This window comes from Eriocheir sinensis, chromosome 40, assembly GCF_024679095.1.
Source record: "Eriocheir sinensis breed Jianghai 21 chromosome 40, ASM2467909v1, whole genome shotgun sequence".
Lineage (NCBI taxonomy): Eukaryota > Metazoa > Arthropoda > Malacostraca > Decapoda > Varunidae > Eriocheir > Eriocheir sinensis.
The window spans coordinates 13,470,633-13,490,780 of NC_066548.1; the positions used below are offsets into that span (position 1 = coordinate 13,470,633).

Sequence of the window (20,148 nt, forward strand, 5' to 3'; positions counted from 1 at the left end):
CACGCTCACTTTGGATGATAAAAATCGACGGTCCGAAGTGTGACTCAGGGCCAGTTTTTAGTCCAGTAAAGCCAATTTGTAAGCTCCCAAACCAAACACAAAATACGACGAAAATTCCTTGTACGAAAGCTAGTGTTTGGCGTTGATACAAAAAGGAGGAATTTTTAGGAAACCACACAGGAAATCTCTTTAGCATCTGGCATTGAGTAGAAATAACGGATCATTGTGGAGAATATAGCTTGGTTTGGGCGCTTACAATGACTCGGTGTTGGACTGTCGAACTGGCCCTCAGACTTTTCTCTTCTTTTGGTAACCTAGTTTTACCACGCGTCACCCTCACTGCAAACTCATTCACAATACTAACTTACTAAGGGGCAGTTCCACAGTCCGACACGGCAAGTTTGTAAGCACCTAGGTCTCTCTATATTTCTTTGCTGATGATGTAGAAGGTATTAAATAGGTATGAGAGATCCACACAGGAAATCTCTATAGTACTGGATATCGAGTAGAAAAGAATGATAATTTTGGAGAATATAGGCCTAGTTAGTTTTCGGCGGTTAAAATGACCCTTCTTTTTTTTTACAGTAAAGGAAACAGCTCGAGGGCAAAAATTGACAAATAAATAAATAAAAAGCCCGCTAATCACTGCTCCTATAAAGAAAGCAGAGATGAGTGCCCAAAAAAGAGGTCAGAACTATGGAACTGCCCTTAACCCCTTGAATGCGGACCGCTTACAAGAAGACATCACCAAGCTACAGGAGTGGAGCAATAAGTGGCTGCTACAATTCAATGAAGAAAAATGTAAAGCCATATAACTTGGGAGGGGAAGTCCAGCACACCAATACCACATGGGAAACACTCCACTATCCAACACTGAGGCAGAGAAAGACCTGGGACTGTACGTTACCAGGCTACCAGTGAAAGCCAAATCCGTGCCAATCGCAGCGGACGGGTTAAGAGCTGTGTGCCTGCTGTCTATCTCCTCTGGTATAGTTCACGGCGACCAAGGAAGTAGTTTTTCGCGACACTAGACTGGGACGTGACCTATACTAAAACCCTATCATAAAACATTACAAAAAACTATCGTCCTAATTCCTTTGTTACATCGTTCACCTCTCACCTACAGACAGAGAAGTAATTAATTCCGAGGAAGCAGAAAAAAAGGGACTCGCGCAATCAGAAAAATAACGAGACCGCTCACGACCTCATCTCGTTTCGATTGGCCGGAAGAGGGAAAAAACGGGTCGTGACGTGCGGGATTATAATTACTGATCCGTCGCAGCTGCCACGGTGAGTCACGGCGGCGCGGGCGGTCTGGTGGCCTTCATCTTCACGCCCGTCCACACACACAACAGATGATCGAACAATAATAATGATGGTAAAAATAAAAATAATGAGAGCAAGAATAAGAACAAGAAAAACAAGAAGAACGAGAGTAATAACAAGAGCAAAAAGAAGAAAAAAGGAAAGTAAAATAATAATGATGAAGGATAAAGAAAAACGTAGAAAAGGAAGAAAAGGACAAGAAAAAACAAGAAGAACGAGAGTAATAACTAGAGCAAAAAGAAGAAAAAAGGAAAGTAAAATAATTATGATGAATGATAAAGAAAAACGCAGAAAAGGAAGAAAAGGACAAGAAAAACAAGAAGAACGAGAGTAATAACAAGAGCAAAAAGAAGAAAAAAAGGAAAGGAAAATAATAATGATGAAGGATAAAGAAAAATGTAGAAAAGGATGAAAAGGACAAGAAAAACAAGAACGAGAGTAATAACTAGAGCAAAAAGAAGAAAATAGGAAAGTAAAATAATAATGATGAATGATAAAGAAAAACGTAGAAAAGGAAGAAAAGGATAAGAAAAACAAGAAGAACGAGAGTAATAACAAGAGCAAAAAGAAGAAAAAAAGGAAAGGAAAATAATATTGATGAAGGATAAAGAAAAACGTAGAAAAGGAAGAAAAGGACAAAGATAAAATAAGAAGAACAAAGCTCAGAGTGAAGAAAAGAACAAGAAGATGAAGAACAAGAAGAACAAGAGCAAGAACAAAGAGAAGGAAAAGAAAAGAAAAATAATAATGACGAAGGAAAAACAAAAGCGTAGAAAAGGAAGATAAAGAAAAATGTGAAAAAAGTACAAAGTTTATTGAAGAAGAAAAGAAGAAAAAAGATAAGCAAGAACAAGAAGAAAAAGAAGAAAAAAACAGAAGGAAAACAAAAGCGGAGAAAAGGAAGAAAAGAAGACAAATAAGAAAAAAAAAAGTAAAAAAAGTAGTGTTTCGAGTCGTTCTCCTCCGCTTCAAGCACTCAACTGCCCTCACCTTGTCCTCTGTGGCGGGCGGCGTGGTAGGCAGACGCAGGGTGGAGGGCGGCGTGCGGCGGGGCGGCACGGGCGGCTTGGGCTCCCCGGGGGTGGTGGGTGCCGACCCCCCCACGCTACTGGCCGGGGAGGGCGCGGCGTCCCCCCCGGCCATGTGGAAGTACTCAGGGTTGTCCACGGCTGGGGAAGAGAGAACCAGGTGAGAGATTGTCCCGACACACACACACACACACACACACACAGATATACACACACACACACACACACACACACTGGTCCTGGCAGTACCCATAGATCGATTATAAAGAGCACTTGCTCAGGTCGGGAGGGTTCCAGCTGGCGATTACAAGTCCAACACGTGATCACACAGCGAGATATTGTTGAATGGAATGTTTGATCAAATGCAATCATGTGTGCAAAAAAGTATAGCCTACATGAGTTAAAGGAATTTTGTGATGCAATGGTGTGAAAATGAAAGGGTAAACTCTCTCTCTCTCTCTCTCTCTCTCTCTCTCTCTCTCTCTCTCTCTCTCTCTCTCTCACACACACACACACACACACACACACACACACACAGAGCAATAGTTGAATGGAATGTGTAATCAAATGAAATCACGCGTGGAAATGGAAAAAGTATATAAAAGTTAAAGGAATTTTATAATAATGTCAGGAAATACGGAACATAAGCATGACAATAAATAGGTAAAAATGCGCACACACACACACACACACACGCAAACACACACACACTAACAATCACATTCATAATAATCTAATCTAGTGTCAGCGAAACCTTATTAATTACGAACAGCAACTTCCTTTATTTTTCCGTCACCCAATTAGACACCCAGACTGAGAAACTCATTACTATCACACATTCCCTTCCCATCCCACAGCGTAATCATATATCGGCGAAGATTTCAATTATAGCCAACTTTCATTTCTTCATTATCTATCTCCTATTAGAACACCCTGGTGGAGAAACTCATTACTACGAATCTTTTTTTCCGCCTCTTCCGTAACGCCCCCCCTCAAAAAAACAAATTATCAGATATCTAAAGGGTAAAAGAGAAGGAGGAGGAGGAGGAGCAAAGGAATGGGAAGGAGGGAAAGTAAGAGGAGGAAGAGGATGAGGAGGAATAGAAGTTTAAGTAAGAAAGAGGACGAGTAAGAGGAGAAGGAGAAGGAGAAGGAGCAAAACAAGCAGGAAGAAGAGGGTCAAAAGGAGAAGGAAGAGGAGGAGGCAGAGGAGGAGGAAGCTTGAGTCTCCGGCCTGGCTGACTGACGGGTTGGCGGCGTGGACTCAAAACAAAAACAAAAAACAAAAACAAAAATACGTCTTTCCTACAGCCACACGGAGCCGACGCCACCACCACCACCGCCTCACCGGATATACCTCCCTTGATGACGAGGAAAAAAAGGAAAAAACAAACAACCTCCTTCGCTGTGTGTGTGTGTGTGAGAGAGAGAGAGAGAGAGAGAGAGAGAGAGAGAGAGAGAGAGAGAGAGAGAGAGAGAGAGCGCAAAACAGACCACACAGACTTCGCACAGTGACAATCAGATGGTGGTGGTGGTGGTGGTGGGGTGCTCCTTGACATCACTATATAACACCCGACGTGGACACAAAAGAGCGAATTTAGATGGCGGACAGAGAGAGAGAGAGAGAGAGAGAGAGAGAGAGAGAGAGAGAGAGAGAGCGTGACTTCCTTCATGGTACGACCCGAAATTATTCCCTTCTCCTCGACCTCTTCTCCTTTCCTTTTTCTTATTATTATTATTACTATTATTATCATTATCATTAAAATCGTTATTATTATCAATATTATAATGATTCAAATTGTTTCTTGTTCCTCGACCTTGGTTTCTTCCTCATTTTCCTCCTCCTCGTTATCCTCTTCCTCCTCTTAGTCCTCTTTCCTCCCATTTCTCTTCCTCCTCATCATACTCTTCGTCCTCTTACTCCTCCTCCTCGTCCTCCTTTCTCTTACGTGTTTTGTTCCTACTTCTCCTCGGCATCCTCCTCTCCTTTCCTTCCTCCTCCTCCTCCTCCTGCCCCTCGTCAACAAAGCCTGTCCCACAATGTTCCGCTCAGTGGCCGCCGCACACCAGACCCGCATCGCCAAATTGTCGCGGTCCTGAATATTTTCCAAGTTGTAGGTTCTTGTGTATCTGTGTTCGCTCCCTGCTCCTATTATGCTGTCTGCCGCTCGTCCGTTCCCTTTTTTCTATTTATTTCTGGGGGGTGTTGGTCGAGTAATGCTTTCTTTCCTGTTGTTTTCTTTATTATTTGGCTTCATATTTATATCGCCAATTTTCTTCTTGTTTTTCTTCTCGTTTTTCTTTTTAGTATTATCGCATTCAACGTTTTCAGTAGCAGCAGTAGAAGTAGTAGTGGTATTATTATTATTATTATTATTATTAGTAGTAGTAGTAGTAGTTATAGTAATAGTAGTAGTAGAGGTAGTAATAATTGTAGTAGTAATGGTAGTAGTAGTAGTAATGGTAGTAGTAGTAGTAGTAGTAGTAGTAGTAGTAGTGCTTCACGGTAATATCATCATCGTCATCATCATCATCGTCATTCATTACTAGTCCACTGCAGGATAAACGCCTTTCCCAACGTCCTCCACTTCTCTCTGTCCGATGTTATAGTGTGCTCCATCCTGCTCCGTCTCTCCACCTGGTGTTCTGTCTGTCCTGACTTTTACCATGGGTCGTATTATAAGACATTTCGTCGTCCAAGAAAACATATTTGACAAGGCTTTCATAGGAGTTGTGGGCATTTCCAGGAGTAGTTTTATTGACCCTGATGGTAGTTTGACCCCTCCTCTGTACCGTGAACCTAAAGAAACACTCATTAGAACCCGACTGACCCCACTCTTTGACCTTTAGAAATAGCTGTTGTGAGAAGCCAAAGTGTCTTATTATACCGACCATAGTTTCTGGGTCACCACTCTGGTTATTTGGTTGTCCATTTCTTATCAGTTATACTCATTACTTGCTTCTCCACATGTTATCAGTTCTACGCGTGATACGACCTGCTCAGTTCAGAGTCCTTTCCTTGTACTTAATCGTCATAGAATATCACACTCTGTCCTGCCTGGGGGTTGGGATGGCATGTTCCTCCCTTCTCCCTTGTTGTTTACCTGCAACAATAAACTATCAATCATCAATCTCTTACCTTTTGTCTGTTTTCTAATATATTCCTTGTTCTTAATCATTAGAATATCTTTTACCTTCTGACTGTTCTCTAATATATTTTTTGTTGTTTATCATTACAACATTACAACCTTTTGTCTCGTGTCTAATATATTTCTTGTTCTTTATCATTATATTATCTATTACTTTTTATCTGTTATCTAATATAAACCACGACGATCACTTCCTATCTTCGTCCTTTAACTCGTCCTTCATCCATCCGGCATTCTTCTCTTCCTCTGTGCGCTCTTATCCTCACGGCCAATCAAGCATTTGTGCACACACCTAAACACCACAGCCTGCATCCTGCCTGTAAACCTTGATCCTGCCAAACACACACACACACACACACACACACACACACACACACACACACACACACACACACACACAACATCCGTTTTGCTCAGTGACTCGCACATATGTCCAATCCGTCACTTCCGCCTCTCAATTTTATTTGTGTTGTTATTATAGTTTCTTTGTTCTGAAACTATTAATCTTATCTGATGGCACTGAAGGACTGAACAACATTAAAACTCGGTAGATGAACTGATATATTTCTTGGTTGTATCTGACTTTTTGTTTATGTACTTTTTATATACCGTAGTCCCTCTGTTTTAAAATCCTAATTAAACGAACACTACCTTTGTATAACTGGACAGGTAGTGAAGGTGATATAATCGTCTGGGTCTGCTGCGTATGTTTTCTTTTCTTGTTTTTGTACATAAATGATATAGTCCCTTTGTCTGAAAATCCTGCTCGAACAAAGACTTTCAACCCCTTTATAACTGGGCAGCGCCAAATTTATGGGTAGTTGAAGTGATATAATCGTCTGAGTTTGCTGCGTATGTTTTCTTTTCTTGTTTTTGTACATAAATGATATAGTCCCTTTGTCTGAAAATCCTGCTCGAACAAAGACTTTCAACCCCTTTATAACTGGGCAGCGCCAAATTTATGGGTAGTTGAAGTGATATAATCGTCTGGGTTTGCTGCGTATGTTTTCTTTTCTTGTTTTTGTACATAAATGATATAGTCCCTTTGTCTGAAAATCCTGCTCGAACTTTTTAACTGGGCAGCGCCAAATTTATGGGTAGTTGAAGTGATATAATCGTCTGGGTTTGCTCCGTACCCTTTTAGCTATACTTGCCATGGCTTCTTTGTTCTAAATCTCTATTCAAGTAACCGCAAACAGCCTTAACTTCACAGGTAAACGCCCAACTCCTGAGAAGACTGAGAGGCACCAATCCCAAAGCTAGTCTTACTTTCCTCTTTCTCCCATTTCTTTACCTCCTACAGTTTCCTAGTTCTAAAAGCCCTAACAAAATCAACACAAACACAGTCTCAACTCCAAAGGGCAGACGCTCAACCCTTATGAAGACAGAAAGGCACCAATTCCGTAACTCTTTTCACTTTTCTCCTTCTCCCATTTCTTTTCCCCCTACAGTTTCCTAGTTCTAAAACCCCTATCAAATCAACACAAACACAGTCTCAACTCCAAAGGGCAGACGCTCAACCCTTATGAAGACAGAAAGGCCCCAATTCCATAGCTACTTTTACTTTCCTTTTTCTCCCACTTCTTTCGCCTTTACAGTTTCAACTTCTAAAAGCTCTATCAAAATCAACACAAACACAACATCAACTCCAAAGGGCAGACGCTCAACCCTTATGAAGACAGAAAGGCCCCAATTCCGTAACTCTTCTCACTTTTCTCCTTCTCCCATTTCTTTTCCCACTACAGTTTCCTAGTTCGAAAAGCCCTAACAAAATCAACACAAACATATACTCATTTGTTTCTCCGTTTCTTTGAATGCCTTTGTGCTGTCTTCATTGATGTAAAAATATATAATAAACAAAAATAAACTCCAGAGACCAAACTCTCCACTTGTACAAAGACACAACAGCACAAAGTCGGCGGCTAAAAGTAGTGTCACGTGCCTGGGTCTGCTGCACCAGTCTTCCGAAAATAGAGCAGTCCCCGTAAAATGGTCGGCATCAGCTGTTACTCCTCCGTTCTCTGTGGCGTCGCGGCGCTACTCCGAGTGTTTTGTTTAGTTTGCGCCCGCCTGAGAGCGTCGCCGCGGTAGGGGGAGGAGGGAGAGGAAGGGAGGGAGGGAGGAGGAGCCTGACGCGTGCAAAAACGGTGGGAAGGAAGACTTGAGAAGGACGGAAGAGGAGGAAGAGGTTGAGGAGGAGGAAGGGATGAAGGGCAGAGGAAGATGAGGAATGAATGAAAAGAAGGAAAAAAAATGAATGAGAATAGGAAGGAGTAAAGGAAAGAGGCAAATATAAGGAGGAAGAGGTTAAAGAAGGAGAGGAGGAAAGGGTGGAGGAAGATGAGGAAGGGGTGAATGAAAGGGAAAATGAATGAGGGGAAGGGTAAAATATGGAGGATGGGGTGAAGGAAGAAGAGGAGGAAGGGGTGGAGGAAGAGGAGATGGAAGGATTGAAGGTCAGGAAAGTTGAGGAAGGGAGTGAATGCGAGGGTGAATGAATTAAAGGAGGAAGGGGTTAAGGATAAAGGAAAAATAAGAAGGAAGAGTGAAGAGAAGGAAGGACGGGTGAAGATAGAGGAAGTGAAGGAGACTGAGGAGGAGAAAGGAGGATAACAGGAAGGATGAAGTAAAGGAAGGAGAATGAATTAAAGGAGGAAGGGGTAAAGGATAAAGGAAAATGAGAAGGAAAGGGTGAAGATAGAGGAAGTGAAGGAGACTGAGGAGGAGAAAGGAAGGATAATTGGAAGGATGAAGTCGTCAAGAACAGGAAGAAGAAGTAAAGGAAGGAAGGGGAAGAGGAAGAGGAGGAGAGCTGGGGGGGGGGGAGGAAGGGGGACCGTACATAGAGTCAGGGGAGTGAAGCGAGCCATGGAGGAACGAGGAGAGAACAAGAGAAAGGAAGGAAGGAGGCTGGAAGTTCTTATAGAAACCACAACACACACACACACACACAGACCTTAGCATGTTGTTGGTGTCTCGTAAAGCGGTGGGCGTGTCTGTGTACGTGTGTCGGTGAGGCAAGGTTAAGTTTTTTTGTTTGTTTTTCCTTCTTCGATTCGTGCAACATTTGTGAGAAAAGCTGCAAGGTATTCCGCTCCGTCGGTCGTGACACCAAACATAATTATTGAATAGTTTGACATAATCTGTTGGCCATTGTTGCTGCATGTGTGTGTGTGTGTGTGTGTGTGTGTGTGTGTGTGTGTGTGTGTGTTTCCTCCCTCCTCTTCTTCCTCTCATTTTTCTCCTCTTCCTTCCCCCTTCCTTCTTTCCTTTCTTCATCGTTCTTTGTCTTCACACCTTCCTCTTCCTCCTCCTCCAACTCCTTAATCTTTTTTCACCCTTTTCTCCTTCCCTCCCTCGTCTATCATCTAATTTTCAAGCTGTACCGTAAGTGTATAATTGAGTATAAGATATTTTGAGAGATAGACAGTGAAGGAGGTGAAGGGAGAAGAGACAGTGTGTGTGTGTGTGTGTGTGTGTTTAGCATCACGCGGCCCCAGAGCATCGTTAGCTGAGTGTAACAACCCCACCCTCTCCCTCCCTCCCCGGCCCGGCCCTTAACTCATCCTAATGCTCCCCTGCTGAATATCTCCCCTTGAGAAACACCACCCACCGCCTAGCTCGTTCCTCTCCTCCCCCAAACATTCTCCCCCCGTGCACCTTCCTTCACTGCCCCATGGTGCCCTGCCCCGTCCCCTTTCTCCCCCCTGTGGGCCTTCCTTCACCACCTACCACCTGCCTCGTCCCTCTCCTTCCCCCAACCTTCTCCCTCCTGTGGCCCTTCTTTCATTGCCCCTTCTGCCTCATCCCTCTCCTCCCTTGGCCCTCCTTCACCACCCACTGCCTGCCCCGTCCCTCTCCTCCTCCTCTGCCCCAGTCGTGCCCTTCCTCTCCCTCGCGTGTCCATTTTTATAACCCCGAGAAAACGCAAGCTAGTTAAATGCCTGCAAACTGGCGTGGGTCAGGAGAGGGTTTGGGTGGGGAGGTGCTAGATAGGAGGGGAAGAAAGGGAAGAGTCCAAAGGGATGTGATAAGGGAGAGGGGTTTTAAGTTGAAGAGGATGATCTTAAGCTGCGTAAAGAGTATATTGGGTCGTATTAGAAGACATTTCGTTGGCCAAGAACACCTAATTGACAAGGCTTTCGTAGGAGTTGTGGGCATTTCCAGGAGTAGTTTCATGACCCTGATGGTAGTTTGACCCTTCCTCTGTACCGTGAACCTGAAGAAACACTCATTGGAACCCGACTGACCCCCTCTTTGACCTTTAGAAATAGCTGATGTTAGGAGAGAAAGTATCTTATAATACCAACCTTTATGTATGTGTGGAAAGGAGATCGAAAGCTTTCAAATTTGTATGAGTCAGGAAAGGGGGAGGACAGTGGGTAAGGAAGGGGAGGAATGGGTAAAGAATGATGGGTAAGAAAGGTTACAAGTTTTAAACGAAGGGGGAGTCTCAAATGTGTAGATAGTGTGTGTATGTGTCTGGAAGGAAGTAGGAAGTGTTTAAATTTGTATGAGTCAGGAAAGGGGGAGGACAGTGGGTAAGGAAGGGGAGGAATGGGTAAAGAATGATGGGTAAGAAAGGTAACAAGTTTTAAACGAAGGGGGAGTCTCAAATGTATAGATAGAGTGTGTACGTGTCTGGAAGGAAGAAGGAAGTGTTCAATTTGGTATGAGTCAGGCAAGAAGGTTTTTAAGTGAGGATGAAGGAGATTCTTTAATGCGTAAATAGAGTGATTGCGTGTGTGTGAAAGGGAAGTCGAAGGTTTGCGAATTGGTGTGACTATAGATAAGAAAGGCAGGGTGAGGCAGGGGAAGAAAGGGAAAGGGATGTGATGGGAAGCGGGGTTTTAAGTTTAGGACGAAGGGGGATAATGTAAAGTGTAAAATGCATGTGGAAAGGCTATCGAAAGTCTGCAAGTTGGTGTGAGTCAGCCTGGGTGAGGAAGGGGACGATAGGAAAGAAAGGGAAAGGGATGTGATGGGGAAAGGGGGGGGTGGGGGTTGATTTAAGAACGAAGGGGGATTTTGCACGGTGTAAATAGTGTCTATGTGTGTGGAAAGGAAGTTAAGAGTCTGCATATTGGTATGAGTCAGACAAGGGGGTGGGTAAAGAAGGGGAAGAAAGGGGAAGAGATGATGGGGAACGGGGTTTTAAATTTAGGACGACGAGGAATTATGTTATGTGCAAACAGTGTGTGTGTGTGTGTGTGTGTGTGTGTGTATGTGTGTGTAAAGGAAGCTGAAGGTCTGCGAATTGGTATGAGTCAAGCGAGGGGGATGGGGAAGGGTGGGAAAGGGACGTGATGGGGGAGAGGGGAGGAAGGGGATTCTGTAACGTGTAAATAGTGTGAATGTGTGTGGAGAGGAAGCCGAACGTCTGCAAACTGGTATGAATCAGGAGAGGGGAAGGAAGGCACTGGGTGAGGAAGGGGAAGAAAGGGAGAGTCTAGCGTTGTGATTAGGGGTGTGGAGTCGGAGTCGGAGTCGCCTACTTTTGACCGGAGTCGCCTACTCTTGGCCGGAGTCGGAGTCGGTGTCGCCTACTTTTGACCGGAGTCGCCTACTCTTGGCCGGAGTCGGAGTCGGTGTCGCCTACTTTTGACCGGAGTCGCCTACTCTTGGCCGGAGTCGGAGTCGGTGTCGCCTACTTTTGACCGGAGTCGGAGTCGGTGTCGCCTACTTTTGACCGGAGTCGGAGTCGGTGTCGCCTACTTTTGACCGGAGTCGCCTACTTTTGACCGGAGTCGCCTACTTTTGACCGGAGTCGCCTACTTTTGACCGGAGTCGGAGTCGGTGTCGCCTACTTTTGACCGGAGTCGCCTACTTTTGACCGGAGTCGCCTACTCTTGGCCGGAGTCGGAGTCGGAGTCGCCTACTTTTGACCGGAGTCGGAGTCGGTGTCGCCTACTTTTGACCGGAGTCGGAGTCGGAGTCGCCTACTTTTGACCGGAGTCGGAGTCGGTGTCGCCTACTTTTGACCGGAGTCGGAGTCGGAGTCGCCTACTTTTGACCGGAGTCGGAGTCGGTGTCGCCTACTTTTGACCGGAGTCGGAGTCGGTGTCGCCTACTTTTGACCGGAGTCGGAGTCGGTGTCGCCTACTTTTGGCCGGAGTCGGAGTCGGAGTCGCCTACTTTTGGCCGGTGTCGGAGTCGGAGTCGGTAAAAATATCACCGACTCCGACTTCTTTCCGATACGTGTGATGTTGTGTAGCTGGATGTGGTGCGCTGTGTGGTGTGGCGGGGTTTGATTTGCCTACCACTGTACTGCAGAAGAGAGGAAGAGGGTGTGTGTGTGTGGGTGGGTGGGTGGGGGTGGGGGTGGGGGGGGGGGAGGCGTCGGAGTCGAAGTCGCAGCAAAATTTCCAGAAGCCGGAGTCAAGTCGGAGTCGAACTTTTTTTATATCCGACTCCACACCCCTAGACTTGTGATGCGGGAGAGGGATGTCAAGTTTAGGACGAAGGGGGGTTCTGTAAAGTGTAAATAGTGCGTATGTGTGTGGAGAGGAAGTCGAAAGCCTGCAAAATGGTATGAGTTAGGAAAGGAGGAAGGCGTTTGGGTGAGGAAGGGGAAGAAAGGGAAAGGGAGGTGATGGAGAGAGGGGATGAAGGGGATTCCGTAATGTGTAGACAGTGTGTATGTGTGTGGAAAGGAAATCGAAGTCTGCGAATTAGTATGAGTCAAGCAAGAGGGAAGGCAATGGGTGAAGAAGGGGAAGAGAGGGAAAGAGTCTAGATTTGTGATTTGTGATGCGGGAGACGGGTGTTCAGTTTAAGACGAAGGGGGGTTCTGTAAAGTGTAAATAGTATGTGTGAGGAGAGGAAGTCGAAAGTCTGCAAATTAGTATGAGTCAGGCAAGGGGGAAGGCAATGGGTGAGGAAGGGGAAGAAAGGTTAAGGGATGTGATGGGGAGAGAGGGGATGAAGGGGATTCCGTAATGTGTTTATAGTGTGTATGTGTGTGGAAAGGAAGTCGAAAGTCTGCATATATGAGTCAGGCGAGGGAAGGAAGGGAAAGGGATGTGATGGTAAGCGGTGTGTTAAGTTTAGGACGAAGGGGGATAATGTAAAGTGTAAATTATATTGGGTATGTGTGAGGAAAGAAAGTAAAGAGTCTGCAAATATGTCAGGTAAGGAAAGGAAGGGAAAGGGATGTGATGGGGAGAGAGGAGTGTTAAGTTTAGGACGAAGGTGATTGTGTAACGTGTAAATAGTGTGTTTGTGCGTGGAATCGAAGGCGAGAGCATGCAAATTGGTGAGTCAGACAGGGAAAGGTTGCAAAGAGATGTGATGAGGGAGAAGGGTTTAAGTGTTTAGGATGAAGGGGGATCATAATGTAACGTGTAAATAATGGGTATGTGTGTGGAAAGAAAGTAAAAAGTCTGCAAATATGAGTCAGGCAAGGGAAGGAAGAAGAAAAGGAAAGGCTGCAAAGAGATGTGATGAGGGAGATGGGTTTAAGTGTTTAGGATAAAGGGGGATCATAATGTAACGTGTAAATAGTGGGTGTGTGTGTGCAAAGGAAGTAAAAAGTCTGCAAATATAAATCAGGCAAGGGAAGGAAGGGAAAGGGATGTGAGGGATGTTGAGGGGTGTTAAGTTTAGGACGATGTGGATCCTTCAACGTGTAAATTATAGACATGTTTGTGCGTGGAAAGGAAGTCGAAAGTCTGCAAATTGGCAAGTCAAATGGGGAAAGGGAGGGAAGGGAAAGGGATGTGATTGGGAGGGCTGTGTTAAGTTTAGGACGAAGGGATTCTGATGTGTGTGTGTGTGTGTGTGTGTGTGTGTGTGTGTGTGTGTGTGTGTTGTAACTGTATATGTTGAGGTGTGGGGAAAGGGAAGAGAAAGAGGGTGAGGGGTAGCTCTGTAAGGTAAGGCAAGGGTGGGGGGAGAGAGGGTGCCTGCCTTCTGTGGTTGAGTAAGGGAAGGGGATGGAAAGAAAAGGGAAGGGAGAGGAAGGAAGGGAAGAAAAGAATGGACAGATTGGAGGAGGAAGGAGAGGAAGAGGGAAAGGAAGAGAAAGGAAAGGATTGGAAGAATAAGGCTAAGAAGGAGAAAGGGAGAGGAAGAAAAGCAAGGGAAGGGAGGGGAAGGAAGGGAGAAGGAAAGGAAGAGAAAGGAAGGGAGGGGAGAGGAAGGAAAGGAAGCAGGGAAGGGAAAGGAAAGAAGGCAGAAGAAGGAAAGGATAGGAAGGAGAGATGGGAAGAAAGGAAGGTGAAGGAAGACAAAGGAACGGAATGACAGGGAAGGGAGAGGAAGGGATGGAAGGGAAAGGAGAGAAAGGAAAGGAATGACAGGGAGAGGAGAGGAAGGGATGGAAGGGAAAGTAAAGAAAGGGAGAGAAAGGAAAGGAATGACAGGGAAGGGAGAGGAAGGGGTGGAAGGCAAAGGAAAGAAGGGAAGGGAGAGAAAGGAAAGGAATGACAGGGAAGGGAGTGGAAGGGATGGAAGGGAAAGGAGAGAAGGGAAGGGAGAGAAAGGAAAGGAATAACAGGGAGGGGAAAGGAAGGGATGGAAGGGAAAGGAAAGAAGGGAAGAGAGAGAAAGGAAAGGAATGACAGGGAGGGGAAAGGAAGGGATGGAAGGGAAAGGAAAGAAGGGAAGAGAGAGAAAGGAAAGGAATGACAGGGAGGGGAGAAGAAGGGAGGGAAGGGAAAGGAAAGAAGGGAAGGGAGAGAAAGGAATGACAGGGAGGGAGAGGAAGGATGGAAGGGAAAGGAAAGGGAAGGGAGAGAAAGGAAAGGAATGACAGGGAGGGGAGAGGAAGGGATGGAAGGGAAAGGAAAGAAGGGAAGGGAGAGAAAGGAAAGGAATGACAGGGAAGGGAGAGGAAGGGATGGAAGGGAAAGGAAAGAAGGGAAGGGAGAGAAAGGAATGACAGGGAGAGAAGAGGAAGGAAGGAGAAAGGAAAGAAATGACAGGGAGGGAGAGGAAGGATGGAAGGAAAGGAAAGAAGGGAAGGGAGAGAAAGGAAAGGAATGACAGGGAGGGGAGAAGAAGGGAGGGAAGGGAAAGGAAAGAAGGGAAGGGAGAGAAAGGAAAGGAATGACAGGGAGAGAAGAGGAAGGGATGGAAGGGAAAGGAAAGAAGGAAAGGGAGAGAAAGGAAAGGAATGACAGGGAGGGGAAAGGAAGGGATGGAAGGGAAAGGAAAGAAGGGAAGGGAGAGAAAGGAAAGGAATGACAGGGAAGGGAGAGGAAGGGATGGAAGGGAAAGGAAAGAAGGGAAGGAAGAGAAAGGAAAGGAATGACAGGGAAGGGAGGAAGGGATGGAAGGGAAAGGAAAGAAGGAAGGGAGAAAGGAAAGGAATGACAGGGAAGGGAGAGGAAGGGATGAAGGGAAGGAAAGAAGGAAGGAAGAGAAAGGAAAGAATGACAGGGAGGGAGAGGAAGGGATGGATGGGAAAGGAAAGAAGGGAAGGGAGAGAAAGGAAAGGAATGACAGGGAAGGGAGAGGAAGGGATGGAAGGGAAAGGAAAGAAGGGAAGGGAGAGAAAGGAAAGGAATGACAGGGAAGGGAGAGGAAGGGATGGAAGGGAAAGGAAAGAAGGGAAGGAAGAGAAAGGAAAGAAATGACAGGGAGGGGAGAGGAAGGGATGGAAGGGAAAGGAAAGAAGGGAAGGGAGAGAAAGGAAAGGAATGACAGGGAAGGGAGAGGAAGGGATGGAAGGGAAAGGAAAGAAGGGAAGGGAGAGAAAGGAAAGGAATGACAGGGAAGGGAGAGGAAGGGATGGAAGGGAAAGGAAAGAAGGGAAGGGAGAGAAAGGAATGACAGGGAGAGAAGAGGAAGGGATGGAAGGGAAAGAAAAGAAGGGAAGGGAGAGAAAGGAAAGAAATGACAGGGAGGGGAGAGGAAGGGATGGAAGGGAAAGGAAAGAAGGGAAGGGAGAGAAAGGAAAGGAATGACAGGGAAGGGAAGGGAAAGAAGGGAAGGAAGAGAAAGGAAAGAAATGACAGGGAGGGGAGAGGAAGGGATGGAAGGGAAAGAAAAGAAGAGAAGGGAGAGAAAGGACAAAAGAATAAAGGAAGATATGAAGTTCGGGGAGGCACTGTGCAATGCTGAGAGAGGGGGTTGGTGCATGCATGGGATTGTGGGATAGCCAGAACACGACACAGCAGATAATAGAGTTGGGTTTGTGAAGGAGGGAAGGAGGGAGGAGGGAGACGAGGACCGATTATGCTGACAAAAGCACGAAGGGGAACCAGGAGGGAAGGAGGGAGAGGATGAGGTGGGAAAAAAAAGAGGTTGTGCTTGGTATGTGTTTGTGAGAGGGGAGGGGAGTGAGGGGGGGAGGAGGCGGCATGAAAAGCAGTGTGGGAACGAGAATGCACCGTTCAATGGGCACTGCAGGTGGGGTGCTGATGTGAAGGTTTATGAGCGTGTGAGAGAGGCAAGGGAGAGATGTATGGAGGGAGAGTAAGAGAATGAGAGAGTAGGGTATATACAAGACATATCGCCTCCCAAGAACACATATTTGACAAGGCTTTCGTAGGAGTGGTGGGCATTTCCAGGGGTAGTTTTATGACCCTGGTGGTAGTGTGAGTCTTCTTCTGTACCATGAACCTGAAGAAACACCCATTGGAGCCAGACTGACCCCCTCTTTGACCTATAGAAATGGCTGATGTGAGAAGCGAGTGTTTAAGAGTAAGGGTGTGAAGAAGGAGGATTAGGGTCTCAGAAAGGGAGGATGATGTGAGAGAGGGATGGAAGGAGGTGCAGGAAGGCGAGTGGTGTGCTGGTAATAGTGGAGAGCTGAGGGAGAGCTGCATGGAGTGAAGGAGAAAGAGCTTTTTGGTGTGAAGGAGGAGGAGGAGGAGGAGGGTCTGAAATAGGGAGAATGATGTTAGAGGTGAGAGAAGGGCAGGGGGGAGGTGCAGGCATGGGAGCGGTGTTTATATACTGTAGAGGTGAGAGAGAGCTGTATAGGGTGAGGGAAAGTAAGAGGTGGGTATGAAGGAAGGCCTAAGAAAAGGAGGATGGTAAGAACGAGTAAGAGTTAATGGGCTATTACACTGGGCAAATTTTCCGTGGATCTTCAGTCAAACCACGATTTCCGCTAGCGTGGTTCTCATTTCTTATTATTGCTGATGATGATGATGGTGAGTAACACCGTCTTCCTTCGGTGAAATCTACTGTAGCTTTGGAAGATCGTGGACACGTCAGAAAACCACGGAAATATGAGAACCACGCCAACGGACATCGTGGTTTGACTGAAGATCCACGGAAAATTTGCCCAGTGTAATAGCCACTTATGGTAATGGTATGGGTGAGTGATGAGAGCAGGGCAGAAGGGAAGTGCGGGAAGGCGAGAGGTGTTGGCAATATTGGTTATATATACGTATAGGGAGGGACGAGGTGTGTAAGGGAGTGTGGATGGTTACGTATAGGGAGGGACGAGGTGTGTAAGGGAGTGTGGATGGTTACGTATAGGGAGGGAGGGACGAGGTGTGTAAGGGAGTGTGGACAGCGAGGATGACTACGCTAAAGGTGGGAAAAGGGAATAATAAAAACAGCTAAATAAAAAACATGGCAAAAAAATAATGAAGGAAAAATAACATGGCAAATAATAATGAAGGAAAAATAACTAAATAATGAACAAATAATAAACGAACAGATAAATGAAGTGAAGGAAACAGGAAAAGAAGGAAAACAAAAACAAAGTCATTGCTTGTTTAACTCTTCTGGGAAGTTAACTTTGCTAAACGTTACCACACAAACATATACACAAAAATAAACACACACACACACACGCACACACACACACACAAGCACACTGTAACAAAATCCATGAACAGTCACACAAGTTTTTTACGTCCATAACTGTACACACACACACACACACACACACACACACACACACACACACAAACACACACACACACACACGAGTTTCGGATGGTATGGGGAAGTGAGATTTCAAAGTATTGCAACAGTTTTGAGAGAGAGAGAGAGAGAGAGAGAGAGAGAGAGAGAGAGAGAGAGAGAGAGAGAGAGAGAGAGAGAGAGAGAGAGAGAGAGAGAGAGAGAGAGAGAGAGAGAGAGAGAGAGAGAGAGAGAGAGAGAGAGAGAGAGAGAGAGAGAGAGAGAGAGAGAGAGAGAGAGAGAGAGAGAGAGAGAGAGAGAGAAGGGAAGAGGGCCAGTATAGATAGAGGAGCAAAAAATGGTGATGGGGGAAGAGATGATGGAGGAGGTATGCAGGGAGGGAAAGGACAAGTAATGGCAAAGGAAGGGGATGAGGGAAGGGTAAATAACTGACAGGGGAAGGAGGGGAGACATGATGCAGGGGTGAAGGAAGGGGACCCAGGATAAGAAAGGGGTGGGGTAGGACATGTGCAGGGAAGCAAGAGGGAAGTATTGACAAGGGAAGGGTGAAAAAGTGGAAGGGTAAGGAAGGGAGACATGGTGAGAGAGGGTGAGGATAAGAGTGAGCAGGGTAGGAAGGGTTGGGAGGAGCAAGGATGTGAGAGGAAAATAATGAAGAAGAATGAGCGAGCAAAATGTAGAGTATTTATATAGAGGGGCAAGACAGTGATAAGAAAATATTGAAGAAGAAGAATGAGCGAGCAAATTGTGGAGTATTTATAAAGAAAAGAGGAAAATAATTGGAAATGAGAAATAGAAAGGAAGAGGAGGAAGGGAAGAGAGTAAGGAAAAACAATTACCTCAACAACTGTGGTAGCGAAGGAGGCGACGAAGAAGACGATGAGAAAATAAAACGAAGTAAGAAATGCAGAAGGAAGGGAAGAAGGTGGAGGAAAAACGACAGTTACCTCAACGACAGTGGCGGCGAAGGAGGCGACGAAGAAGACGATGAGAAGAGAAAACGAAGTAAGAAATGCAGAAGGAAGGGAAGAAGGTGGAGGAAAAACGACAATTACCTCAACAACTGTGGTAGCGAAGGAGGCGACGACAAAGACGATGAGAAAATAAAACGAAGAAATGCAGAAGGAAGGGAAGAAGGTGGAGGGAGAACGACAATTACCTCAACGACAGTGGCGGCGAAGGAGGCGACGGAGAAGACGATGAGAAGAGAAAACGAAGTAAGAGACATGAAGAGGAGGAAGAGGACGAGCAGAAAACGAAACAAGAGAAATGAGGTCGCGATAGGAAGGTGAGCAGCAGGCTGAGCAGGGGCAGCATTACTTACCTGGGTAGAAATTGATGGGCACCATACTGATCCTGGCGTTGGGCAGGATGGCTCGCATCTGCTGGGCCTCCGCCGGGTGGTTGAAGCGGAAATAGTTACTCCGGCCCAGACATATCATGCAACCTGCGGCAGAGAAGGGACGACGGGTTACTGATGTGTTGTGTGTGTGTGTGTGTGTGTGTGTGTGTGTGTGTGTTGTGTGTGTGTGTGTGTGTGTGTGTGTGTGTGTGTGTGTGTGTGTGTTTTGTTCTTTTTGCCCAATCATAACATACATGAGTTCACCTCAAACGAGCGAGCAAACATCTTTCTTGTGTGTGTGTGTGTGTGTGTGTGTGTGTATGTCCATCATCCACCAAGAGCAGCCAGCACACGTCCCAGCACCCCGGCACCCCGGCGCCCCGTTCCCACAGGTCCGTCGCCGTCGGCCTCGGCTCCCCGGGTTACAGTCCCGCCATTCGCGCCAGGCAACGGCCAAGCAACCCTCCGAGGACGCCTGAGAGTCGTCACGTGCACGACACTCACGGCCACAAGCAGACGTGTGAACCGAACCTCTACCCACCTCTGCTGGCGCCCCTGGCTCACTCGCCACAGGCATCTGTCCGCCGAACTTTTCACCGACTGACGGCGGCGCGGGGCCGTGCCGCTTACTGCGAGATACTGTTGGGCACTGACAGACGCGGCGCCGCGAACTCTCGCCTGTCCAGCTGACTTTTGAGTCTTGACGTGTGGTGTAACCTTCCCGCATCGCCCCTAATGCCCCCTTGCCCTACTCCTGCCTGCTTCACGTTCACCCCCACCAGGCAGAACAGTGCCTCGGAGTGGGTGTGGGGGAGGCGAAGACGAGTGCCCTTAACCGCTTGTCATTCCGTTAATTTCATCTGCGCCAGAGGAGGGCGGGCCGCGCCGGGCCAGCGGCGTGGCATTCTCCTCGCCGCACCACGGACCTAACCCTCAGCGGTCCACTTTCCACACCGCCTCTACGGCCTCGCACCTCAAGGGTCGAGACGTGCCCAAGGCGCCGGGGTTAGCGTCCGCCTGGCACCGCGCGTCGAAAACAATATGAGAGTAACACCAAAGCACATGTAAATTCAGAACGTGACCACACGGGCGCTGAGGCCGCGGGGGCCTAAATAACACCTGCTGTGGGACACAGGTGATCAAATGAAACCCTCAACACAGACGCGACTCACGGCGACACCAGAGCGTTGATCTATGACGGACTATCTTATCACCTGTCTCGCATACCTGTAACGTCCTGTTTCGAGAATTTCAGCAATCTCTCCTTCCCTCGCTTCCTCGTTACTTTCTCCTCCGCCAGTTTAACTTTCCGCACCTGTGCTGGCAGGAACATGTGCTCTGCCGAACTACCTCCACATCTGTCACCTTCACATGCCTCAACCTTTCCCCTTCCTCACAGGCCACCCGTCACTGTCTCCCACCCACCCAGCACACCTGCTCACCTGCCCCAAGGAGTCACCTCGCCGCCCAGCCGAGC

The 20,148-nt window shown here is 46.8% G+C and overlaps 1 protein-coding gene across 10 annotated transcripts in view; it reads right to left on the reverse strand.

The window, feature by feature from the left end:
• Window positions 1-20,148, reverse strand: part of LOC127009380 (pleckstrin homology-like domain family B member 1) — a 145,875-nt gene that overhangs the window by 85,509 nt on the left and 40,218 nt on the right. For 9 of the 10 annotated variants that reach the window (XM_050882416.1, XM_050882415.1, XM_050882410.1 and 6 more), the window contains 2 exons: window positions 18,654-18,776; window positions 2,317-2,495 (listed from right to left, as the gene is read on the reverse strand). In XM_050882416.1, the coding sequence (XP_050738373.1) occupies window positions 2,317-2,495; window positions 18,654-18,776 (302 nt within the window). Of the gene's footprint in view, window positions 1-2,316; window positions 2,496-18,653; window positions 18,777-19,212; window positions 19,365-20,148 lie in introns of those variants that run through there. The other variant, XM_050882419.1, reaches the window with a different exon arrangement.